Source organism: Myotis nattereri (assembly GCF_964212035.1).
Source record: "Myotis nattereri genome assembly, chromosome: 15".
Classification (NCBI taxonomy): Eukaryota; Metazoa; Chordata; class Mammalia; order Chiroptera; family Vespertilionidae; genus Myotis; species Myotis nattereri.
In genome coordinates this window covers 41495657-41522595 of record NC_138090.1, presented here as the reverse complement: position 1 = coordinate 41522595, position 26939 = coordinate 41495657, and the positions used below count along the sequence as shown (strand labels likewise).

General features: G+C 46.7%; 2 protein-coding genes across 2 annotated transcripts; one reads left to right on the top strand and one right to left on the bottom strand.

Moving 5' to 3' along the window:
* Positions 1-1106: 1106 nt before the first annotated feature.
* LOC308531074 (cell adhesion molecule CEACAM21-like) lies at positions 1107-18424 on the bottom strand. The gene is made up of 3 exons (XM_081107927.1): positions 18235-18424; positions 17009-17368; positions 1107-1772 (listed from the first exon to the last, which is right to left on the bottom strand). Exons 1-3 carry the CDS (start codon positions 18410-18412, stop codon positions 1486-1488), a joined length of 825 nt encoding a protein of 274 aa, XP_080964053.1. The 5' UTR covers positions 18413-18424; the 3' UTR covers positions 1107-1485.
* Positions 7610-8749, top strand: LOC308531075 (heterogeneous nuclear ribonucleoproteins A2/B1-like). The gene has a single exon (XM_081107928.1). It carries the CDS (start codon positions 7644-7646, stop codon positions 8649-8651), a length of 1008 nt encoding a protein of 335 aa, XP_080964054.1. The 5' UTR covers positions 7610-7643; the 3' UTR covers positions 8652-8749.
* Positions 18425-26939: the final 8515 nt, after the last annotated feature.

Genomic DNA, 26939 nt, shown 5'->3' with positions numbered 1-26939 from the left:
AGAGCATAGGCAGAGCCACGCCCTGGGAACATGCTTCCCCAATAAGGCTGGACATGTTAATCAGGCAGGGGCGGAACTAGATATGTAAATCTAGGCCTTTAAAATAAACCTGCTGTGTGGCTCAGCCCGCCTTTTGCCGCCTCTCCATCAGAGAGGATGGCGCCCACCTGGCCCCAGCTTAAAATCTATTTCTGCGTCTTGGTCTTTCTTTAATTTCTTAATCCCCAGCTCCTCCACTCAGCAAATGGACTGTTTCCTTTTCCATGCGGGACATGGAAAAGAGAGAAACAGCCCCCCACAGGCCAATCTCTGCAGGAATGTCTGGGTGTCCAGGATCCCTGTTGCTTAGTGAGGTGAAAGCCATTCCCTAGAGACTGAGGATTGGGGTTGCTGCCCAGGAGAGCAAAGTCTGAAGGAGCTGGAACAGGCATGGAGGGTGTGAGATGGCCTATGACTTTAGGGTTCACCTCTAGCATGAGTCCACCTGGGCTGCTATCCCCTTTGAGCAGATGTGCTGGGATGCATCTTTCTGTGGTGATGGTAAACCTCATGTGGAGAGAGATCTTGTCCTGCATGAGTTCCTCTATCGTTGAGTCTCAGCCCAGGTGGTCCCTGTCCCTACAGAAGAACCGTGTCCCTGATTCACACATTGCTATTTAGGAGGCACCTTTCAGGTAGGCTGATGTGTGGTGGGGTCTGTAGATGAGAGTGGAACCTGTCTGGAGACTGTTCCTTCACTCCAGGCTTCACCTTGTCCCAGGGTCTCAGCGTGAGACCTAGGCTCTCTGATTCCTTCTCCCACCTCTGAGAAGGATGATGTGGACAAACTGCTTTGTGTTGAGTGCATTTCATCTCGATCTTACCTCCTGTCTATTCCCATTGTCCATGTCAGAGTCCAGGCACCAACCACATGACCCCATGCAAGAGGGACAGAGCTCAGATTCCTGTGAGCTAATCACATGCTTCCACTGGTCATTTCACAGCCACTGCCCATCCTCTGAGGAACTCGGTGTTGCCTCCACTGTGGAGATGGTGCAACTGAGACCAACCAGAGGTGGTTTCTGGTGTGGAATGTGATCTTGACTCAACAATACTGACAATATCAGTTCACAGTTTTAAGCATTTATTGACTCAATGCAAGTCTTCTAAGGACTTTCCACCTTTGTCATTGACTATTCACAAGGAACCTATTTAGAAAGTGCATCATGGCCATAATTTTCAGATAAGAAAAAATTTATCAGTAGTTGAGCATCAACCTATGAACCAGGAGATCACAGTTCAATTCCCAGTCAGGACACATGCCCAGGTTGGGGGCTCAATCCCCAGTGTGGGGTGTGCAGGAGGCAGCCGATCAGTGATTCTCTCTCATCGTTGATGTTTCTATCTCTCTATCCCTCTCCCTTCCTCCCTGAAATCAATAAAAATATATTTTTTAAAAAGAAAAAAATTATTCAGAACTTAATAGCATAGAGGAGGGGAGGAGGGTTACCCATAATACACATCCAGCCTGAGGGGCTCACTTTTGCTGGAACTGACGGGGTTGAAGACCTCACACTGATAACCCCCAGCATCCTCCCTCCTGACGGGGTCTATGGTGAGGACGCTGTTGTCCCGGGACAGCTTCATCCTGGCCGTGAGCAGGAGACTCTGGTTCTTGAAGAGCCACCGGATGGAGATCCCCTTGTCATTTGTGAGGCAGGTCAGGACCACGGCGTCCTTATGCTCTGTGACTGTGGCATTGCTGGCTCGGATGGAGGGCTTTCCCACTGGCTCTGTGGAGAAACAGAAAAGGTGACTGACTTAGAGTGTACTCCTTCCTCAGAGGTCTCAGCTACTCACAGTCCACAGTGATCTCTATAAAGGTCACCAGAAGATGGCCCCAACCTCTGCAGGATGAGTATTTTGTCCAGGTGACAATGTGTAAGAGGGGGCTGCACCTCTTCTCTGACCCCAGATCACCCCAGGATGATGCCTGACCTGTCCCCATGGACATCTTTATATCAACACCAGGAACACCTTTTCAGCTCATGTCTCCTACAACCTCATTCTCAGGTGGAATTTTTTCTGAGCAGGGCAAGCAAGGGCCAGTCAGCATGCAGGGTCAGGCTGTGTCCTGCAACCTCAGCCCATGTGTCCTGCAACCTTATTCTCCTGTGGAATTTATTTTTACAAACACTTTGGCCCTTTTCTAGAACTTTCTTTGATTTCAAAGAAGATCAGCTCCTGCTCCTCATGTAAACTTCATGCATGTTGGGGAAGGGAGGTTTGCCACCTCTGTCCATTTCTGGGGTCAGGGAAACTTTACAGAAAGTAGAAAGGCATTTACCTCTTGTTAAATAATTTATTAGGCAATAAAAACAGCCCAACCCAGTTTTCATGACCTTGGACCTGGAGAGGTTCCATCTAAAGGATTTATTTCTCAATCTGAACAGGACTTTACTTCCTGGTCTGTGATTGGATATTGCCATGAAGGACATCTCTAGAGAGAAGAGGTTTTAACAAAAGGCAGAGACTGTAGGAATAGAAGAAAATTATTTGATATGCTAAAGCCATACATGAAAGCTCACAGCCACACAACTCTCTGTGGAGAAACTCGGAAAACATTACTAAGGTCATGAACAAGACAAAGATACTGCTTTCACCATTCCTGCTCACTACAGTACTGGAAGTTTGGCTGGAGCAATCAGACAAGAAGATGGAATAAAAGGCATAAAAATTGGAAAGGAAGAAGTTTTAACAGATGGCATAATTTTAGATGTAGAAAACCCTAAATAGTCCACATATAGGGGGAAAAAAGACCTGTTAGAACAAATGAATTCAGTGAAGTTGCAGGAGACAAAAATCAACACTCAGCATAATTTCTATTTCTTTACAACAACAATGAACAATCCCAAAATGAAATCAAGAAAACAGTTCCATTTACAATAGCATCAGAAATAATAGAATACTTAGGAATAAACCTAACCAATACATGGGAAATGTACCGTATACATGGAAAACTACCAAACATATTTGAGAGGAAACAAATAAATGGAAAGACATCCATGTTCATGAATTGGAAGACCCCTCCCCCACAACTACCTACATATTAGATGTAATCCCAATCAAAATCCCAATGACTTTTTTTGGGGGCACAAATAGAAAAATTCTTCCTAGAATTCATATAGAATTTTAAGGGTCCCCAAATGGTTGCAACAATCTTTCTTTAAAAAGAAGGATAAAATTGGAAGTCTCATACTTCCTGATTTCAAAACCTACTAAAGAGCTATAGTAACCAAAACAGTGTGTCACTGGCATAAAGTCAGACATATAGTCCATATAATAATACAATGGAGACCCAGAAATAAAACCTCCATTATGTGATCAAATGGTTTCAAAAAAGGAACCAAGGCTATTCAATGGGAAAAGGAGAGTCTTTTCAACAAATGGTGGTGAACAACTTTATCCACATGCAAATGAATGAAGTGGACCATTGTCTTACATTGTAAACAAGAATTAATTCAAAATGGATTTAATTCTAAAGGTGGGACCTAAAACTATAAAACCCAGAAGAAAATATAGGGGGAAGCTTGATCACATTGGATTTGGCAATGACTTCTTGAATATGACACTAAGAACACATGCAAAAAAATAACCTAATAAACTGGGCTTTATAAAAATGAAAAACTGTTCATCAAAGGACACAATCAACAGAGGGAAAGGTGGCCTGTGGAATGGGAGAAAATACTTTGCAAATCATATACAGTAGGTCCTCGGGTTACATCGGAGATCCGTTCCTACAGCGTGACGTAACGCGATTTTCGCTGTAAGTCGGAACCCACCTACATAAGCACCTACGTCGCTCACATGGAGCACATACACAGCAGTAATGAAGTAAAACAGTAAAAAAAAATTTAAAAGAAAGATAACAATTCCTGATCTTTACCTGTGCTAAATAAATAATAGAAAACATAAAGCATATATGTACATATGTTGAAATGACGGAACTTCTTAAATATATAAATAAATATATAAAAATTTTTATGAGATGGTGATGTAACCACGAATGACATTCCTCGAGTCTGACGTAACCCAAGGACTATCTGTATAGGATGAGGGGTTAATGTCCAGAATATATAAAGATCTCCTACAAAAAAAAAAAAAAAAAAAGATCTCCTACAACTCAACAACAACCAAACCAAATAACCAGGGTTGAAAAATGGGCTAAACACTTGAATAGACATTTCTCCAGAGAAGACATACAACTGGCCAATAAGCCCAGGAAAAGACGCTCAACATCACCATCACTAGGAAAACACAAATCAAAACTCTTGGGGTTGAAGTTGTTGGTAGTGATATTGGGTGTGGGTAACTCTGCTGTTCAGGTAACAAAGAGATCACTGCTCTGTGTGGTACCTTTGTTTCCTCCAAAGGCATCAGAGTTGGACCTCTCCACTCTCAGCCGCTTAAGTCCTCATAAGAGTAAAGCGGGGGTGGGGTGGGGTGGGGGCGGGGGACAAAGCAGGCCGGTATGTCACAAGATAAACACATGGGGATCTGAGTGCTCAGAGAATGTAAGGCCTCCAACTCTATATCTGAGAAAAAGTACAGACTTTCTCAGGTGTCAATTAACTATCGTGATCATGGAAAGACACAGGATGGGAAGCTAGAGACCACCCTGCACTTCTCCTGGTTCTTCACTGACCAGCTGACTGCCTGGCTGACCAGGGGCCATTTCTTCTAGCTGCTCAGGCCTCCATCACCCAGCTGAAGTGTGTTTCTATGAGGCACAATTTCCCAGGGCATCCTAGAGACTGGGGTTGGAGCAGAAATAACACATGGAAAACAAGAGCAAGCTGGTGAACAGTTGACTACTCAGGCCCCGAGGCCAAGAGCTGGGTTAGGCCTTCCCAGGTGAGTGTGAATGACATGAGCCAGTGAGCCAATAAATGACAGAGCAGAGTCCAATGAATGAGCTAGAAAAGAGTGAAGGGACAGACCGGAGCTGACTGTGGCAGCAGAATCACGTGCTCTGCCCTTGGTCATTAAAGTCATTCTCCCTCTGCTGAGGGCAGGGGAGGACTTGTGCAGATGCAAATGCAGATGCAGAAGGGGTGATGGACAGCAAGAGGGGAGCATGGACTTACTGACATTCTGGCACTTGTGGACCATTTGTGTTTGGTGGTTATAAGAGAAACTTGAAAGGAATTTAAAATATTTCATATGTGAAAAGTATTATCTACACTAATAAAAGAGAAAAATGGTAATTGGTGTACGGCGATACCTTTTTCATTGGCTAAACAGGGCTATATGCAAATTAACTGCCAACTAAGATTGGCAGTTAACTGCCAACTAAGATTGGCAGTTAACTGCCAACTAAGATTGGCAGTTAACTGCCAACTAAGGCGGCTAATTTGCATATGTAGGCACAATGCAGGGAGGCGAAAGGGAAAGCAGGAAGAAGCCCCCTGCCACTGACAGTGATCTGAAACCCAGGGGGGAGCTAAGAGCTGGGGGGCAGGGCAAAGGTGGCCCTGGGGCCACCTTTGCCCTGCCCCCCAGCCATGATCGGCAAATCAGGTGCCTTTGCCACCCTGGCCAGTGATAGCAGGAAGTAGGGGTGGAGCCAGCAATGGGAGCTGGGCACGGTCGGAGCTGGCAGTCCCAGGAGCTAGGGGTCCCTTGCCTGGGCCTAAAGCGAAGCCCACAATCGCGGCGCCCCCCGCTGCCACTGCAGGTCCCCGCTGCCTGGGCCAGACGCCTAGGCCAGAGGCGTTAGGCCTGGGCAGGGGCGGAGCCTGCAACCGCGGGGAGCTGGGGGTCCCCTGCCCAGGCCTGACACCTCTGCCGGAGGCCTCAGGCCTGGTCAAGGGGCCGATCCGGTGATTGGTGATCGGAGGGTGATGAGGGTCAACTCCTCTGGCTGAGGCATCAGGCCTGGGTGGGGGGCGGAGCCGGGGATTGGGGGGATATGATGGTCCCCTTGCCCAGGCCTGAAGCCTGGGTCAGAGGTGTCAGGCCTGGGCGGGGGGTGGATTAAGCAATCAGAGGGAGATGGGGGTCCCCTGCCCAGGCATGATTCCTGGGCCAGAGGCCTCAGCCTGGGCGGGGGCCAGAGCCAGTGATCGGGGGGCTCCACCTCTGGCGGAGGCGTCAGGCCTGGGCAAGGGGCCGATCAGGCGATCGGAGGGTGATGGGGGTCAACGCCTGAGGGCTCCCAGTATGTGAGAGGGGGCAGGCTAGGCTGAGGGACACTCTCCCCCCCCCCCCTACACACACACCCAGTGCACAAATTTCGTGCACCGGGCCCCTAGTTAATACATAAGAGCCAAAGACCAATAGCAGGAAAGACTATTCTCTCTCTCTCTTTCTCTCCCTTCATTTTGTTATTGTTAATCCTCACCCGAGGATATTTTTCCCATTGATTTTTAGAGCGAGTAGAAGGGAGGGAGAGAGACAGAGAGAGAGAAACATCAATGCGAGAGAGACAGATCGATTGGTTACCTCCTGCACGCGCCCCAACTGGGGCCAGGGATCGGACCTGCAACCAAGGAACATGCCCTGTCCATTGGCTTGAGCAAAACCACAAGCCAATGCTCTGTCCACTGAGTTAAAAACCAGCCAGGGCAGGAAGGACTATTTCTCTAGAGAGCAGCAAAGGGCCTGAGACAGGGGTCTCAACCCCTGGATGGACAGGGAACCTGTCCCATGTGACCAGAATTCCAAGGATTTGGCAGCCAGGTTCCAGTCTCTGAAGAGATTTGGAATCATTCACTCATTCATTTATTCATGAATGAATTCACCATTTATTTCTTCCTAATTCATCAAAAGCAATTGGGTGTTTGTTACCCGTTGGTCCCTGGACTGGTTGCTGGTGTAGAGTGAGAAGTGAGCAAGCAAAGTCCTTTCCTTTACTAGGTGTACCAGTTAATAATGCGGATTTTTTTCAATAGATGAAGTTGCACCTATGTTGATATATATGCGATTTGATATGTATGCTATTTTTTTGTATTGACAAGCTTCAAAACTTCATATGTCAAATTTGCTGAAAGTGTTAAACAGCATAGATATTTTTACAATTAAAAATGTTGAATTTCGAGATTTCCCCGGGGGCAGCAGGACAGGAGGGAGCACTGTCCAAGGCTGTGCTGAGGGAGGGGGCCTCTGGGCTGTGGATCCAGCTTCACCCAACAGCTTTAGTCTCCAAGGGCGCGACCATTTCTCACCTGCCCTGCGCTCAGGCGGGGGCTGAACCCCGTTCCAGCGAGGGAACTGCGCCGCCCCAGCCTTCCTTAATTCACGAAACCGGCTTACGCCACTGACGCCCCACGCTCCCCGGGGCGGGGAGGAGGGCGGAGTACACCTTCGGCGTAAGGAAGGTGTGGAGGGTTCCCGCCATTGGCGGCAGTTAGGGCGTTCACGCAGCGCCCTGACATAGGGACGCGTCGGTGGGAGGGAAGGTTCTAGAAAAGCGGCGGCCGCGGCTGGAGCGGCATTAGCAGCGGCGCCGGCTCAGCGTGCGGACGTGCCTCTAGCCTTGTTGTTTCTCCAGCGGCGGCAGTTCTCACTACAGCGCCAGGACGAGTCCGGTTCGCGTGCGACCGGGGAGATCTCTCTCATCTCGCTCGGCTGCGGGAAATCGGGCTGAAGCGACTGAGTCCGCGATGGAGAGAGAAAAGGAACAGTTCCGTAAACTCTTTATTGGTGGCTTGAGCTTTGAAACCACAGGAGAAAGTTTGAGGAACTACTATGAGCAATGGGGGAAACTTACAGACTGTGTGGTAACGAGAGATCCTGCAAGCAAACGATCAAGAGGATTTGGTTTTGTAACTTTTTCATCCATGGCTGAGGTTGATGCCGCCATGGCTGCAAGACCTCATTCAGTTGATGGAAGAGTGGTTGAGCCAAAACGTGCTGTTGCAAGAGAGGAATTGGGAAAGCCAGGGGCTCATGTAACTGTGAAGAAGCTGTTTGTTGGTGGGATTAAAGAAGATACTGAGGAACATCATCTTAGAGATTACTTTGAAGAATATGGAAAAATGGATACCATTGAGATAATTACTGATAGGCAGTCTGGAAAGAAGAGAGGCTTTGGATTTGTTACTTTTGATGACCATGATCCTGTGGATAAGATTGTGTTGCAGAAATACCATACCATCAATGGTCATAATGCAGAAGTAAGAAAGGCTTTGTCTAGGCAAGAAATGCAGGAAGTTCAAAGTTCTAGAAGTGGAAGAGGAGGCAACTTTGGTTTTGGAGACTCTCGAGGTGGTGGTGGCAATTTTGGACCAGGACCAGGAAGTAACTTTAGAGGAGGATCTGATGGCTATGGAAGTGGTCCTGGATTTGGGGATGGCTATAATGGGTATGGAGGACCTGGAGGTGGCAATTTTGGAGGTAGCTCTGGTTATGGAGGAGGAAGAGGGGGATATGGTGGTGAAGGACCTGGATATGGCAACCAGGGTGGGGGCTACGGAGGTGGTTATGACAACTATGGAGGAGGAAATTACAATGATTTTGGAAATTATAACCAGCAACCATCTAACTATGGTCCAATGAAGAGTGGATATTTTGGTGGTAGCAGGAACATGGGGGGACCATATGGTGGAGGAAGCTATGGTCCTGGAGGAAGTGGAGGAAGTGGGGGCTATGGAGGGAGAAGCCGATATTGAGCTTCTTCCTATTTGCCATGGGCTTCACTGTATAAATAGGAGAGGATGAGAGCCCAGAGGTAACAGAACAGCTTCAGGTTATCCAATAACAATGTTAAGGAAACTCTTATCTCAGTCATGCATAAGTATGCAGTGATATGGCAGAAGACGCCAGAGCAGATGTAGAGAGCCATTTTGTGAATGGACTGGATTATTTAATAGCATTACCTTACTGTGGAGGAAGGATTGTAAAAAAAAAAAATGCCTTTGAGACAGTTTCTTAGCTTTTTAATTGTTGTTTATTTCTAGTGGTCTTTGTAAGAGTGAGGAAGCATTCCTTCTTTGATAATGTTAAATTTGTAAGTTTCAGGTGACATGTGAAACCTTTTTAAGATTTTTCTCAAAGTTTTGAAAAGCTATTAGCCAGGATCATGGTGTAATAAGACATAACATTTTTCCTTTACAAAAATTTAAGTGTGTGTGTAGAGTTAAGAAGCTGTTGTACATTTATGATTTAATAAAATAGTTCTAAAGGAAAAAAATGTTGAATTTCATGCTAAAAAAAAAAAAGAGCATTGCGGGAACTTTTAATTCATTACTTTGTTTTGAAGAAAAAGTTATCGTATACTTCAGGAAGCTTATAGTGAACATACTCCATCTCAAGATACTTGTGAACACTGTTTTAAACGCTTTAAAAGTGATGATTTCGATGTGAAAGACAAAGAACGTCCAGGTCAACCAAAAAAGTTTGAAGACCAACAATTACAAGCATTATTGGATGAAGATGCATGTCAAACTCAAAAACAACTTGCAGAAAGATTAAACGTTGCTCAGCAAACAATTTCCGATTATTTACAAGCAATGGGAAAGATTTTAAAGGAAGGAAAATGGGTGCCACATCAACTGAGCAAATGACAAATGGAAAACCGAAAAGTCATCAGTAAAATGTTGCTTCAATAGCAGGAAAGAAAGTCTTTTTTTTTTTTCTTTTTTTTTTTGCATCCAATTGTGACTGGCGATGAAAAGTGGATTTATTTTGAGAATCCCAAATGCACAAAATCATGGGTTGATCCAGGTCAGCCATCAACAACTACTGCAAGGCCAAATCGCTTTGGAAAGAAGACAATGTTCTGCGTTTTGTGGGATCAGGAAGGTGTGGTGTATTATGAACTTCTAAAACCAGGTGAAACCATTAATACTGGTTGCTACCAACAACAAACAATCAATTTGATCCACACTTTGATCCTGAAATAACCAGAAGACACGGCAAAATAATTTAGGTTCATGATAACATACCATCACACACTTCAAAACCAGTTAAAGACACGTTAAAAGATCTTTCCTGGGAAGTATTAACCCACCTGCCTTATTTACCAGACCTTGCTCCTTCAGATTACCACTTGTTCTGATTGATGGCACACGCAGTTTCTGAGAAGCACTTCAAAACATATGAATAAGTGGAAAATTGGGTCTCTGAATGGTTTGCCTCAAAAAAGAAAAGTTCTGCCGAAACCGGTTTGGCTCAGTGGATAGAGCGTCGGCCTGCGGACTGAAAGGTCCCAGGTTCTGGTCAAGGGCATGTACCTTGGTTGCGGGCACATCCCCAGTAGGAGATGTGCAGGAGGCAGCTGATCGATGTTTCTCTCTCATCGATGTTTCTAACTATCTCTCTCCCTTCCTCTCTGTAAAACATCAATAAAATATTTTTTTTTTAAAAAAAAAGTTCTATTGTGACGGTAGCCACAAATTACCTGAAAAATGGGGGAAATGTGTAGCTAGCGATGGACATTACTTTGAATAAAGCACTTTTGATGTTTCTCTTGAAATTACCGTGTTTTTGAACAACAACAACAACAAAAAAAACACAGACATTCCAGAAAACTGGGATCTTAAGCCAGCCAAAGGAATGACATTTCAATTTTTCATTTTTCATTTTTCATTATTATTTTGTTAGGTTTTTTTTTTTTTTTGCTTTTTTCTTTGTTTTCCCTTTTTTTGTTTGGTGCTCTTTTTTTGCTTTTTTTCTTTGTTCTCCTTTTTTTTGTTTGTTCCTTTATTTCCTACTTCTTTTCACATTATTTTTTCAACCACGTGAGCAGCAGACCCGTGAGCGGTGCACTCTTGTCCAAGGAGCATCAGCCCCGTGAGCAGCCTGCCTCAAGCCTAAGAGCAGAAGCCTCATGTGGCCTGCCCCTGTCCAAGGAGCAGCAGCTGTGTGAGAGGCCCGCTTCCCCGTCCGAGGAGCAGCAGCCGCATGAGCAGTCTACCTACGTCTAAGGAGCAGCAGCCCTGCGCAGCCCACCCCTATCCAAGGAGCAGCAGCTGCACACAGCCCGCACCCTGCACTAGTCTGAGGAACAGCAGCTGCGCAAGCATCTTACCCTCGCCCAAGCATCAGCAGCCGCACAAGCAGCCTGCCCAATCCAAGGAACAGCAACTGTGTGAGCAGCCTGCCCCCATCCAAGGAGCAGCAGTTCTGCGAGCGGCTCGTCCCCATTTGAGGAGCAGCAGCAGCCCACCCCGGTCCAAGGAGCAGCAGCCACACGAGCAGACCGCCCACGTCCGAGGAGCAGCAGCCCTGCCCAGCACGCACCTGTCTGAGGAGCAGAGCCACAACAGCCTGCACCTGTCCGACGAATAGCAGCCAGGTGAGTGACACATCCCTGTCCGAGGAGGAGCAGCCACGCGTGCAGCTCACTCCTGTCCAAAGAGCAGCAGCCTCGCAAGCAACCCACCCCCGTCCAAGGAGCAGCAGACTTGCAATCAACCTGTCCAAGTCCAAGGAGCAGTAGCCCCACAAGCAGCCCACCACATCAGAGGAACAACAGCAGCGTGCATCCAGCCCCAATTCAAGGAACAGCAGCCACGTGAGCAATCCGCCTCAGTTCAAGGAGTAGCAGCTGCGTGTGTAGCCCACCCGATCCAAGGAACAGCAGCCTCCTGATCACCACACCCTCTGTCTGAGGAACAGCAGCTGTGTGTGAAGCCTCCCCCCACCAGCCAGAGGAGCCACCACAGCTGTGAACAGCACCCACCAGAGGAGCTGCTGCCAACTGAGGAGCAGCTACTACCACAACCACCTGAGGAGCAACCACAGCCCGAGGAGCCACTGCCACCCAAGGAGCAGCCCCTGAACAACTCCACATCTAGATATGTCGGTGAGATCAAATATGGGTAGACAAAGAAACCCCCAAAGGAAAGAAAAGGAGGATTAGCCAGCAAAGCAGCTAAGTGAAACAGAGGCATGCAGCATGACAGAAAAAGAATTCAGAATGCATAAACCGGATGGAGGAAAAAATCAACAACTTATGCAAGAATCAAGAAGAAACAGATGAAAAAAATCAACAACCTATGTAAGAACCAAAAAGAAATGGATGAAAAAAATCAATAACTTATGTAAGAACCAAGAAGAAATGAAGAGTAATTTAGCTGCAATAAAAAACACCATTGAAAGTTTCAACATTAGATAGGAGGAGCAGAGGACTGAATTAGCGAATTAGAAGACAGGGGATCAAACACACCGAAACTGAACTGCAATTGGAGAAAAAAATTAAAAGACAGGAGGAGAGCCTAAGGGAGCTATGGGACAACATGAAACGAAACAACATACGAATAACAGGGGTGCCAGAACAACAGAAAGAGGAACAAGGGTTAGAAAACCTATTTAAAGAAATGATATCAGAAAACTTCCCTGAGGTGGGGAAGAAAAAAGTCCCACAAGCACAGAGTCCCAAACAAGGTGAACCTGAAAAGACCCACACCAAGGCACATCATAATTACCATGGCAAATGTTCAGGACAAAGAATCTTAAAGGCTGCAAGAGAAAGATGGAAAGTTATACACAAGGGATCGCCCATTAGATTATCAAATGATTTCTCAACAGAAACACATCAGGTCAGAAAAGAATGGACAAACATTTACAAAGTGATGCAGAGCAAAGGACCGAATCCAAGAATACTCTATCCAGCAAGGCTATCATTCAAAATTGAAGGGGAAATAAGAAGCTTCACAGACAAAAAAAGGCTAAGGGAGTTTATCACCACCAAGCCAGCAATGCAAGAAATGCTAATGGGACTGGTGTAAAAAGAAGAAATAAAAATCTCAGAAAGAAAACAGACACAAAAAATAGAAATGGCTACAAACAAGTACCTTTCAATAATAACTCTAAATGTAAATGGATGAAATGCTCCAATCAAAAAACATCAAGTGGCTGAATGGATAAAAATTATGACCCATATATTTGCTGTCTACAAGAGACCCACCTCAGAATAAGGGACTCACGCAGACTGAAAGTGATGCAAGAATGATACAATATCTGCAAATCAATAAACGTGATACATCACATAAAAAACCACATAGTCATATCAATTGATGCAGAAAAAGCGTTTGACAAAATCCAACACCCATTTTTGATAAAAACTCTCAGCAAGGTGAGAATAGAAGGATCATACCTCAACATAATAAAAGCCATATATGACAAACCCACAGCCAACATCATACTCAATGGGCAAAAACTAAAACCATTTCCCCTAAGAACAGGAACAAAACAGGGATGCCCACTCTCACCACTCCTGTTCGACATTGTACTGGAAGTATTAGCCATTGCAATTAGACAAGAAAAAGAAATAAAAGGCATCCAAATTGGAAAAGAAGAATTAAAACTGTTCTTATTTGCAGATGACATGATATTATACATAAAAAACCTTAAAGACTCCATAAAAAACTATTAGACTTAATAAATGAATTTGGCAATGTAGCAGGATACAAAATTAATGCCAAAAAATCTATGGCATTTCTATACACCAATAGTGAACTTACAGAAAGAGAGACTAAAAAAAAATCTCATTTACCATCGCACCAAAAAAATTAAGATACCTAGGAATAAACTTAAGAGGTAAAAGACCTCTACTCAGAAAACTTCATGACGTTGAAAAAAGAGATAGAAGAAGACATAAACAGATGGAAGAACATACAATGTTCTTGGATTGGTAGAATCAACATCATTAAAATGTCCATACTACCCAAAGCAATCTATAAATTCAACGCACTTCCCATTAAAATACCAATGGCATATTTCACAGATCTAGAACAAACTCTCCAGAAATTCATCTGGAATAAAAAAAGACCCCAAATAGCTACAGCGATCCTGAGAAAGAACAAAGTAGGTGGGATCTCAATACCAGATATCAAGCTGTATTACAAAGCCATTGTTCTCAAAACTGCCTGGTACTGGCACAAGAACAGACATATAGGTCAATGGAATAGAATAGAAAGCCAAGAAATCGGCCCAAACCAATATGCTCAATTAATATTTGACAAAGGAGGCAAGAACATACAATGGAGTCAAGATAGTCTCTTCAATAAATGGTGTTGGGAAAATTGGATACATGCAAAAAACTGAAACTAGACCACCAACTTACACCATACACAAAAATAAACTCAAAATGGATAAAGGACTTAAATGTATGATGGGAAACCATAAAAATCCTAGAAGAATCCAAAGGCAACAACATCTCAGAGAGACATATGCCAAAGCAATTTCTTCACCAATACAGCTCCTAGGACATTAGAAACTAAAGAGAAAATAAACAAATGGGACTACATCAAAATAAAAAGCTTCTGCACAGCAAAAGAAACCATCAACAAAACAACAAGAAAGCCAACTGCATGGGAGAACATATGTGCCAATGTTATCACTGATAAAAGTTTAATCTCCAACATTTATAGGGAACTCATACAATTTAACAAAAGAAAGATAAACAATCCAATCAAAAAATGGGCAAAGGACCTAAATAGACACTTTTCAAAAGAGGACATTCACAAAGCCAAGAGACATATGAAAACATGCTCAAAGTCACTAATCATCGGAGAAATGCAAATCAAAACAACAAGGAGGTACCATCTCACACCTGTCAGAATGGCTATCATCAACAAATCAACAAACGACAAGTGCTGGAGAGGATGTGGAGAAAAAGGAACACTTGTGCACTGCTGGTGGGAATGCAGACTGGTGCAGCCACTATGGAAGACAGTATGGAGTTTCCTCAAAAAACTAAAAATGGAACTCCCATTTGATCCCATGATCCCACTTCTAGGACTATATCCCAAGAAAACAGAAACACCAATCAGAAAGGATATATGCACCCCTATGTTCATAGCAGCACAATTAACCATAGCTAAGATCTGGAAACAGTCTAAGTGCCCATCAGTAGATGAATAGATTAGAAAACTGTGGTACATCTACACTATGGAATACTATGCTGCTGTAAAAAAGAAGGAATTCTTATCATTTGCAACAGCATGGATGGAACTAGAGAGCATTATGCTAAGTGAAATAAGCCAGTCAATGAAAGAAAAATACCACATGATCTCACTCATTTATGGATAATAAAGACCATTATAAACTTATGAACAAAAATAGATACAGAGGCAGAGCAGCCTCGAACAGACTGTCAAACTACAGTGGGAAGGCTGGGGAGGGTTGGGGGGCAGGAGGGGGAGTAAGAGATCAATTGAAGGAGTTGTATGCATGCATATAAGCATAACCAATGGACATAAGACAGTGGGGGGTAGGGGAGGCTAGGGGATTGTCAAGGGCGGGGGGGAAAAAGGAGCCATATGTAATACTCTTTGTAATACTTTAAGCAATAAAACAATTTTAAAAAAAGAAATTATCGTGTTTTCTTTGATTACAAAATCCGCCATTATTAACCGGTACACCTAGTATATCCAGTGGGAGTGACACCAACACACAGGAAACAAATAAGTGATTTCAAGACCAGTGCAGGGAGGGGTGGATCAGCCACCTGAGGGGAGGGCGGGGTGTTCTCAACACTGACTCTGATTGTTACTGCAGGTAATTTCGTTTTAGCATAAAAACAGATTAATTCTCCATTTCCTTTTCTTCCCCAGACCAGAATCTTTCCCTCTGAGCTGAAGATGCCTAAGAAGGAAGGATCTGAACAAACAGTTGGTCTAGGGCCGTGGTCGGCAAACTGAGGCTCCCGAGCCACATGCGGCTCTTTGGTCCCTTGAGTGTGGCTCTTCCTAAGCCTTAGGAGTACCCTAAATTAAGTTAATAACAATGTACCTCCCTATATAGTTTAAGTTTAAAAAATTTGACTCTCAAAAGAAATTTCAATCGTTGTACTGTTGATACTTAGCTCCGTTGACTAATGAGTTTGCCGACCACTGGTCTAGGGAACCACAGACACCTAATAGGCCCCTGGGGTGGAGGAGAGGATGGGGCTCTGGCTGCAGACAGACCTCAGATGACTCTGATCAGCTGCTCATGGTCTGTGGAACTCCGTTTTAGTGACTGTATTTCCCTGTGCCTCGGTTTCCTTTCAATGTAGGTGGGTGAATATTTGGCTGCCAGGTTGTCAGTGAATTAACCCTAAAATATTCACAGCACCTGACCTAAATCCTGGGCTGATTCCTGGTGAACAAGGAGCCCCCGGAGCATCTTCTCTCCTCTGTTCCTCCCTGGGGATGCTGGCCTTTCCCTGGACTCTTCTAAGTCCCCCAGGGCAGTTAGCCAAATACCTGGCCACCTTGTCCATCTGTGCTCTCCACACACAATCTCAGGTGAAGGGCCAGGCTCTGTCCTTGCCCAGATGTGGCTCTTGGGGATGAGCTCTGGCTGGTGACCAGCTCAGGAGCCTTGTAACTTGGGCACCTGGGAAGTAATTGCTCCCAGTCATTCCTGCCCACAGACCAAACCCAACATGACACAGGCTCCCCAAGGTCCCTGGAGTCAGAAGCCTGGGATCAAAGGTCTGGGGAGGGGCTGACTGGGCTGAACTTCTGTGTGAGGATCCTAGGGGCCCCTCAGTCCATGGCCTGACTGATCCCTGTAGAGCAGTGATTCTCAACCTGGGGGTCGAACGACCCTTTCACAGGGGTCGCCTAAAACCATTGGAAAACACACCTATAATTACATATTGCTTTTGTGATTAATCACTATGCTTTAATTATGTTCAATTTGTAACAATGAAATTGGGGGTCACCACAACATGAGGAACTGTATTAAAGGGTCGCAGCATTAGGAAGGTTAAGAACCACTGCTGTAGAGCCTGTCTCAGGGTCATGGTCATGGGGAGGTGCCCAGGGGCTGGATAAGACTGGCCTCCCTCTGCTGAGTCTCTCCCATCAGACTGGCCCTTCTCTCTGTGGAGAATGTCTGCAGGGCTGGAATCCAGGAAGGGAACTCTGATCTTAGGAAGTTTGTCTCCACTGTGTGTCCTGCACTAAATGCCCAAACCCAACCTGGGACATGATGCAGTAGGGGATGGAGGCAGAGTCCAGGGATGTCAGTCCTGTGTGTGAAGTAGAATTCACCCCACCCAACACCCAGAGGTCAGAGGGCAATCACTCACGGTATATACGGAGCTGTCCAGTTACTATTTCACCTTGAAAGATTTTCTTTATGGCTAGTAGAGTGTAGTACCCTGTATCCTGCAGGGTGACGTTCTGGAACAGCAGGGACCCATTGGGGTATATTGTCTCTCGACTGCTGTATGCAGGTCCTGGGTGTATTTCTTGAGTATCTATTATATATGATGCAATTTGATGGTTGCTGTCCACACTTTCCCCTTTGAACCAGACATAGCCTCCAAGAAACCCTGGCAGATTGTGGACATGGAGAAGCACATCCTTCCCTTCGGCAGCATTGGGCGGCACTGATTCAATAGTGAGCTGGGCAGTGGTGGGCAGGCTCCAGAAGGTTAAGAGTGAGGCTAGGAGAGAAGAGGGAAATTGATCAAGATTTGGAACTATGTTTTGGGAAGGAGAGATGAGGTTTTGGGTCCTGAGTAGGTCTCTTCATCTCTCAGCCTTGGTCTGAGTATGTGTGTGTGTCTCCTGTAGTCAAGTTCAGCAGCATGGCCACCAATACTTCAGCACCTCTGAACCTGTTATTTCCTCTGTTTTGAATACTGTTACCCAGGTGTCTGCCCTCAGACCCCTGCTGACACTCAGGAGTGTCCTTGGGAGACCCCTTCCCTGATCACCTCCTCTACAGACCCCTGTCTTCACTTTCTGGCCTGTCCCTGGGCTGTTCCCTGCATGGCATTGTGGGGACCTGACAGCACATCTAGATCTTTCCTTGTCTGTCTCCTCCTCATAAAACATGAGCTTCATGGGGGTAGGGGCTTGTCTGATCTTGTTGCACCCCAGTGCCTGCAACAGGCTGTAAGTACCTGTGGGTGAATGAGTGAGTGCTGCAGGGTCCTGCACCTCCGGGGATGTATCAGCCCATTTCTGAGCTTGCTGGTGAGGACGCTATTTAGCACCCCTGGTTAAGTTCTTGCCCCCTGACATAAATTGTGATTATTGTCATCAGTTTCTAAAACTTATTGTTCAGAAATTATTAACTTTAAAAACACACAGCAGTCAAGGTGTTCCTGCCCCTCACCACCTCCAGATCATGGGCTTGTCCTGCTGCTGAGCCCCTCCCCCACCCTACTTTGCTCTCCTGTCCTCTCCCTCAGGTCCAAACAGAAGCCCTCTGTTCCCTCTCAGAGCGCTGTGCGCCCCAGGAGACCCTGAGCCAGTCTCTGTCTCCCCTCCTCTTGTACACCCCCAGGGATGGTCCCCTCCTTACCCGTCAGCAGGAGCCCCTGCCAGGGGACGCACCCTCTGTGTGCAGGGGCTGAGCGGGACTCCATGGTGTCTGCTGTCTGTTCCGTCCCTCCCTCTGTGAGAAGAGCTTGGGCCCAGGAACACTCCCAGGCACCTTTGTTCTGGTTGCCTGGGATCTGCTGTCCTTTCTTCCAGTGCATTGAACCTCCTCCCAGGGCAGGAATGCTTCCCGGTCACGTGGGAGGGGGCGGCGTCTATCCCTAGGACTCTCCTTCTCCCTTCCCTCTCATTCTTGAGTCCCCTGTCCCCTCCTCCCCTTTTCCTTCTGTCTACATTTCTGTTTCCTGGGAACTGCTGAAGCTTCAGTTTCTTTAGCTGTGATTATCCACCACGCACGTACACACACACACGTCCTGTTAGGACAAACACAAGGCTGGGATGTTGGGGTGTCGGGGTCTCAGACATCCCCCAGAGCCCCCTTTCATCACTTGGAACTTTTCCCTTAAGAATAGGAGCCTGGGCCGCATCAGGAACTCTTGTCACAGGAATGTCATCTCCCGTCATGCTTGAGAATCACCTGTGGAACTTGGTAACGATTGCAATGCCCAGGTGGCACCATAGAAACACTGCTTCAGCAGCTGCCCAGCTAAGGTGGATGCCCGCCAGGCTGAGACCCATGCTGTGTGGGTGGGGCAGCCGCCCCCCCTCTCCTGTGCACAGAGAGGGTCTTCAGATCCTGTTCAAATGTAGATTCTGACTGGGCAGGTGTGCGGTGGACCTGAGACTCTGCACACAGCCTTTGCCTCTGCTGTGGAGAGGCCTTGGGTCTGTCACCAACACAGACAGCTCCAGGCGTCCCCAAACCTGGGGATTACTCCATTTTCGACACAGAAACCCATCTGGGTCTTCCCTGTGTTGTCAAATGCACTGGGAAGGTTGGATTTCCTCCCAGCTGGAAGGCCACAGAGGCGACTCTGGGGTGAGAAAGGGGTCAGCTGAATGATGACGGGGAGGGGAGCCCCTCTCTATCTCCAGCTGTCACCCACCTGGCCCTTGCTTCCCACACAGAGACCAGGACCAGGTGTCTCAGAAGGACCTGAAGTTCCTGGGGTGAAGGTATAGGTGTCCTGTGTGTCCTCTCAAGTGAGGACTGTGCTTGGTGGTCAGATGGCTGTGGGCTCCCTGGTCCTCAGATTCTAGGGTTCAAGGAGACCCTCCCTCTCTGTGCCTGTTGGCTGAGCTGTGGCTCAGGCCTGTCCACGTGCTCCCTGATGGTCAGAGCAGCCTCTGTCCCTCCTCTGCCTGGGGGACTTTCCTGTGGTCACCCTGCCTTCCCCATGGGTGGTGCCAGGCATGGGGTGGGGAGCAGCACTGAGACCCCTGAGAGAGCAGGTGCGCCAAGGCCCCTAGAAGGAGCCGGGTAGTAGGGAGGAGCCCAGAGGGCCTGATGGAGCCGGGGATGGAAATCAGCTGCTTCTGCACCTCCTTAGCCAAAGCCAGGTTCATGTGTGCATTTCCGGTGTGCTGTCTGTGTGTCTCCATGTTGCCACCTGGAGGTCATGAAGGAGACCTGCAGCCAATGTCAGGGACAGCGCCAGGGATGCTGACCAGGCTCTAGATGCTGTGAGCTGACCCTGAGGCCTGGGAGAGGTGAGCTCTGACCTCCAGGCTGAGTGGCCAGTCACAGTGGGTCTCAGGCTGCCTGACTTCACCCCAGGGCAGGGTGAGCGCAGGGAGAGGACAGGCGTTGTCCAGAGGAGTCCGGATCCAGTGTCATGAGAACTGTCCCTCAGGGGAATATGCTGTTTTAGGAGGAACTCCTTGTTCCCGAGATTTCCAAGGAAAGGCCTGGTGAGGGGTCTCTTGAGGCTTACAGGAGAGTGTGCCAGCCTGAAGGACTGATCCCGAGAATGCCCTGTGTGTGTCCCCATCACAGCACTGAGGCACTGCATCCAAGTCATCTGTGTTCCTGTCTGTCATCTGCTCTAGGCCTCCCCACAGGGCCCAGGATCTGGGGCAGTTCCACGTGAAGTGTCAACCATGGATCCTGTGGGTCCCTCTGTTAGGGGAGAAGAGGCCCCCATGGAACCCTCAGCCGCTCTGAGATGGAAGAACCCCCAGGTCCTGGGTTCTCCTGTCCCATCCTGCACAGGAAGTCCCCCTTGTTCCCCAGGACACCGTGGGCTGGTGAGATGTCTTCAGGGACCAGAGGAAAGTGTCGCATAGACCAGGGACTTTGGGGATGGGAGTCATCCCCTGATTCCTTTGAGGTCAGGGTGGGCTCCCTTTTCCCATGGTAGTAACTCCACCTGGGATTTCTGCCAGGACAGGGCTCTGTGAGAAGAGGAAGGATGCAGGCTGCTGCACGTGTCCTGGGGAGACAAGACATCACTCACAAGATGGGATGGGGAGGGCTGTGATAGTTTGGAAATAAATGGGGGTCAGGATGTTACAGGACCTTGAATGCCTGGTCTTTGAGTCTCAGTTTCATAGAACTGAGCACTGAACCCAGTACAATCTCAAGCAGATAGAGTTTATTGGAAAAAAAGCTTGTGCACAAGGGAATCGGCCAGAAAAGAGAAGTGGATCTCCCCCGAGGGGTTCCTGTGGATGGCTTATATGGGGGCCTTGGGGTGGGTGCAGGGCTTGGGCATGAGGATGAGGTCAGCTGTCCCATGAGCTTCACCTGGTGGTGGCTGGTCCCGGGGTAGTCCTGGGTTTTCCCATGGTCAGTGGACCACCCAAAGGGCCTGTAGAATAATGCTTGTGCAAACATTCTAGCTACCATTTAATTAACAAAAAAACTGTTTTGCAGAACAGGATGTCAAGAAAGGATGTTATCATCCTATATTCTTTCCTTCAAGGATGCGGTTCGGTTAACTTCAACTACGGAATTTTACTGAAAGCAAGGAGTCACGTCAGGCCTCAGAGATGGACTTCTTTCAGTCAAGATGGAACCCAGATGTTACCTCCATGCTGTCCCAAGACTCCAGGGCCCATCATTGGGGCGAGGGGTGGACCGTGTAAGCTGGAATCTCAGGGCCCAGTTGCCCCTGCCCCCAGGTGTAGCCCTAAGAAAAATGGTCATGAGCCCATAACCCTAAAGGTCCTGTCACAGGATCTGTTCAGGTGGAACGGCCTAAGTTGCTGTGGAACTTTCCAGACTGGGCCTTCCACAGTGGGAGATGGGTCCCCCGGGATATTTCAAGAAGTGTCCTACCTGGAAGAATTAGGAGAGATGTGTTATTTCCATGACACAGGTTCTCTTAGGACCTGAAGGAGCAGGCAGTGTCCTGGCCATCAACTCCAGATCAGGACCCAGGAGGTGGGAGTATGAGGTCCTCCCTGACCCCCACCCCTCAGAACACCACTGCTAGGCTGTCTGTGGGGAACTCATCCTCCCCTTCCCCTCCCTGCTGTTGGGGAGAGGGACTCAGAGCCCTTTCATGTAGAGTGGACCATGAAGGAACACAGGTGAGAGAGGGCAGGTGGACGTGGAGGTGGGAGCTGTGAGATGATGGGCAGACAGGAGACACACAGCCCACTTAGGCATGTGTGCTTGGAAAACTGTATTACAATATAATATGCAGGTCTGTTCAAGCTTCTAGGACATGGTTCATGTCCTATATCCTCACTAACCACTTTGTTCTCTCAGTTACTGAAAAAGATGGGCTCAAATCTCCTACAAGAGAGTGAATTCCAAGGGGCTTTTTAAGGAGAGACGTGACAACCTAATACATGCTTGCCCCAAAGCTTGCAAAATGCTATAGTAAAAATGAATCATGAAGAGTTAGTTGCTGTCAATACAACAGCCTGCTGTCTTCTTCTTATTTTTATTCAGTGAGTTCACTGTGGGTAACACAGGAATTTATAGCACCGAGGAATGTGGTATATCACCAAGGGTGGTGAGAAGCTGGGAAACGAATTTTATTTTCATGGACAGATATGTGGATTAGCATAACCACTGAGATGAGTAACCTGGCAATTTCCATGATCATTAAAGATGCCCTTGCCAGCAGCTCCATGTTCTGTATTAATAGATCCACAGAGAAACTGTTAGAGCAGGCAGCTAGAGAGACACCTGCTAGGAGAGGTAGTTGGGGCCTGGAGGGGAGACGTGGGAGACGTGACAAACCAAAACTAGCAAAAAAGCAGACAATAAAAGAGTTCTTTCTTTAAAAGAAAAGCCTGTTTCCAAAAACATGACCCCTTTCTGTACATTTAAAATATAAAACTACACAACATATCAGTTATGAATACAAGCAGAAGATAAGAAGTACCAGATGATAGACCCTTCCCCTACAGGAGAGTGCTTATGCCTGGGAAAGAGGTGGGAAAGGATGAGAAGGTGGGGTTGTAGTTTATGTAACACTAGAGGCCTGGTGCACAAAAATTTGCGCACTCAAGGGGGGCGGGTCCCTCAGCCCGGCCTGTGCCCTCTCACAGTCGGAGACCCTCGGGGGATGACCCTCGGGGGATGACCCTCGGGGGATGATCCCGCTCCCCAGGGGATTGGGCCTAAGCTGGTAATCAGACATTCTTCTGGCAGCCCAGGAGCCCTCGGGGGATATCCACTTGTCAGCAGGGAGCAGGCCTAAGCTGCAGTTGGACATCCTTAGTGCTGCTAAGGCGGGAGAGGCTCTCACCACCACCGCTGTACTGGCAGGCATCAGCCTGGCTTGTGGCTGAGCAGAGCTCCCCCTGTGGGAGTGCACTGACCACCAGGGGGAAGCTCCTGCATTGAGCGTCTGCCCCCTGGTGGTCAGTGTGTGTCATAGTGACCAGTCATTCCCAGTCGTTCTGCTGTTAGGGGTCCCAGACTGCGAGAGGGCACAGGCCGGGCTGAGGAACACCCCCTCTCCCCCGAGTGCACAAATTTTTGTGCACCAGGCCTCTAGTCCTATATAATAAAGAGCTAATATGCTAATTAGACCAAACAGCAGAACAACCATCTGGACGATCTTCTGGATGAAACCAGGGCTGTGAGGAGCTGTGGACAGATCACCAAAAATTACCAGGTTGCCAAAAGTTAGGAACTGAGTGAGGGTGCAGGGGAGGCAGTGGGTGGGGAGGAAGGCAGGCCTGGTTATAAACGGCCAGGAGGGTCCTTGTGGTGCTGGAACTGTTCTGTATCTTGACTGTGGTGGTGGATACACAATCCTACACAGGTGATAAAATTTCATAGAACTAAACACACACACACATAGACAGACACACACACACACACACACACACACACACACACCTGCAAAACTCATGAGATCAGAATCACATGAGTGGGCTGCATCAGTGGTAATTTCCTCCTTGTGGTATCCTACTATAGTTTTGTACCGTTAGGGGAAACTGGTTGGAGGGTACATGGGATGTCTCTGCATTATTTCTTACAACAGGGTGTGAATCTGAAATTATCTCAAAGTAAAATGTTTAATTTTTTGAAAAATTGAGGGGCCTGGAAGAAACTAATCAAAGAACATACATGCATATATTCATAACCCATGGGCACAGACAATGATGTGGTGGCCTGGGATGGGATGGGGACTGGACGGAGTGGAGAAAGGGGAAGAATGGGGAACAGTTGTAATACTGTAATACTGTCAATACTTTTTTTAAGTATATGATTTTTACTTTCCACAAGAAGATTTGAAATAGCTCTTTTTTGTGTTCAAGACTAGACAATACAACCTTTTCAGCGGTAGCTAACAATTTCCCATTTATTAATTTGTAACCATTCCAATAATCCTATGAGCTTAGCAATACCTTTACCCCATTATGCAAATAGGGAAACTGAGTCACAGAGAAGGTACATGACTTGTCATTTTCACATAACAGTTAGGGCAGCAATGAACCCTCTCAGAACATCTGAGAGCTGTAAAGTCACAGGAAGGGAACCAGACAACTGTTTTTTTGAAAATCAACCACCTTAACCACCAAGAGGGCTGGAAGGCACCCTCAGGACGGTCCTCATTTTGTAGTCAAGTGTACCGTTGGCAAATGATCCATGATTTCTACTTTCTTTTTTTAATGTGGTAAAAACACATAACAGTCCCAGCTGGTTTGGCTCAGTGGATAGAGTGTTGGCCCACAGTTTGAAGGGCCTTGGGTTCAATTCTGGTCAAGGGCCTGTACCTTAGTTGCAGGCTCAATCCTGTCCTGGGTTGGGGTGCGTGTGGGAGGCAACCTATGGATGTGTCTCTCCCACATCTATGTTTCTCTCTCTGTGTCTCTCCCCCTCCTTCCCATGCTCTCTGAAAATCAATGGGAAAATATCCTCAGGTGAAGATTAACAACAACAAAAAACATAACATAAATTTAGTACCTTAACCATTTTAAGGTACAGCTCAATTGTATTAAATACATTCACAATGTTGTACAATCATCATCACCATCCATCCCATAACTCTTGTAAAACTGAAACACTACCTATTAAGCAAAAAATCCCCATTCTTGGCGGGGGGCGGCGGGGGGATTGAATACCCTTTGTAATACTTTAAGCAATAAAACAATAAAAAAATAAAAAATATAAATATAAAGAAAGAAAAAAACAAAAAATCCCCATTCTCCCCTTCCCAAGTCCCTGACAACTACTATTACACCTTGTGTCTTTATTATTTTGATTGATTTAAGTACTTCATATAATTAGAATCATAAAATATTTGTCCTATTGTGCCCCATTTATTTCACTTAGCATAATATCCTCAATGTTTATTCATGCTGTAGCATATTACAGAATTTCCTTTTTTAGGAGAGGCATTTTTAAATATATTTTTATTGATTTCAGAGAGGAAGGAAGAGGGAGAGAGAGATGGAAACATCAATAATAAGAGAGACTCATTGATTGGCTGCCTCCTACACGCCCCCTACTGGGGTTTGAGCCCTTGATCAGAATCGAACCCAGGACCCTTCAGTCCACAGTCTGATGCTCTTTCCACTGAGCCAAACCAACTAGGGCCAGAATTTCCTTTTTTAAAGGGTGAATAATATTCCATTGTCTGTATATACATTGTGCTTACCCATTTATCCATCCATGGACCCTAGAGTTGCATTCACATTTTAGCTATTGTGAATAAATCTTCTATGAACATGTGCGTACAAATACCTATTCCAGACCCTTCTGTCAATTATTTTGAGTGTATACCCAGAAGTGACATTGCTCCGTTACATGGTAACTCTACGTTTAACTTTTTGAGGGACTGCCATACTGTTTTGCAAAGTGACTGCACCATTTCACATTCCCATCAGCAGTGCACAGGCATCCTGACCTCTCCACATTGTCACCAACACTTGTTTTATTCTGGTTTTGGTAATAGACATCCTAGTGGGCGTGAGGTGGTATTGTTTCCAAACTCAAGAGGCTTGCCACTTCGGGTGTTCTATTCAAGAATGAGACGGGATTGCCCTTGGGCAGTTTTATTTACTGGCAGCAAGGAAGCACCGCAAGTCAGGTTTCCCTCCTCACCACACAAAGTTATTGCAATATTATTAACTACACTCTCTAGCCTGTTCAGTACATCCCTGTGACTTACTTATTTTATAACTGTAAGTCTGTACTCCTTGATCCCCTTCTAATTTGCCCACACCCTGAATCCTATCTCTCTAGCCACGATCGATTTGTTCTCTATGAGTTCATTTCTGTTTAGTTTTATTCATTTATTGTTTTTTTACATTTCATGTATAAGTAAAATCATAGTATTTGTCTTTCTCTGTCTGACTTATTTCACCTAACATCGTATACTGACCAGGTCCATCAATGTTGTTGCAGTGGCAAGATTGCCTTCATTTTTATGGCTGAGTAGTATGCCATTGCACATATGCACCACATCTTCTTTATCCATTCATCTATTGATGGATACCTCAGTGGCTCCCATATTTTGGCTATTATTAGCAATAGTAGCCCTGCGCATGAATCCGTGGGCCAGTAGGTCGCTGCTGCCTCCTGTAGCTCTTCTCCCACTGCCCCACCCTCCTTAGCTTCCCCCTCCCCATAGCTTGTTGCCCTGCCCTCTCCTGTAGTTCTCCACCTCCTGCCTCCTGCCTGCTTGCTGCCCTGCCCCATCCTGTAGCTCTCTGCCGCCCTCCTGTAGCCAGTAGGTCGCTGGCGCCCTCCTGTAGCTCCCCCCATCCCCTTCCCCCCTCGCCCCCGCCTCGTAGCTTGCTGCCCTGCCCACTCCTGTAGCTCTCCGCAGCCACTTGTACCTCTCTGGCCCACCCTCCTGCTGATCGGTGATCTGGTCACAATGCATTTGGTCATTATGCCTCAGGGCATAATGGCTAATTAGCATATTCCTCTCTTATTATATAGGATGCTGCAATGGACAAAGGGGCACATATGTCTTTTTGAATTAGTGTTTATATTTTCTTTGGATAAATGACCAGAAGTGGAATTCCTTGGTCATATGGTAGTTCTTTTAATTTTCTGAGTAATCTCATTGTCATTTTGATTGACGTTTCCCTGAGACATGATTTCTTACCATAGTTTCTTAACCTGACACACAGCCCTGGGCCCTGGGTTCCAAGCTGGACTCACCTGCCCTGGGCGTGTTGCACTGACCCTCCCTTTCCTTGGGAATCTTAGCAGCCTGTGTCTCACTAAACTCCAGCATCACCACCTGTCAGTGGTCTGAGCGCCCAACTCCCCAGGGGCTGCCCTTCCAAGTCCACATGTGGGGGGTGCAGGGTGGTGACAGATCTCTGAAGGCAGAGAGGAAGGAGCCCTGCACGGGTCAAAGA

Coding starts and splice junctions, on each gene's coding strand:
- LOC308531075 (XM_081107928.1), top strand. CDS start 7,644: ATGGAGAGAGAAAAGGAACAGTTCCGTAAACTCTTTATTGGTGGCTTG.
- LOC308531074 (XM_081107927.1), bottom strand. CDS start 18,412: ATGCACTGGAAGAAAGGACAGCAGATCCCAGGCAACCAGAACAAAGGT. Junction 17,369..18,234: donor GCAGGGGCTCCTGCTGACGG/GTAAGGAGGGGA, acceptor CTTCTCTCCTAG/CCTCACTCTTAACCTTCTGG. Junction 1,773..17,008: donor TGGACAGCTCCGTATATACC/GTGAGTGATTGC, acceptor GTTTCTCCACAG/AGCCAGTGGGAAAGCCCTCC.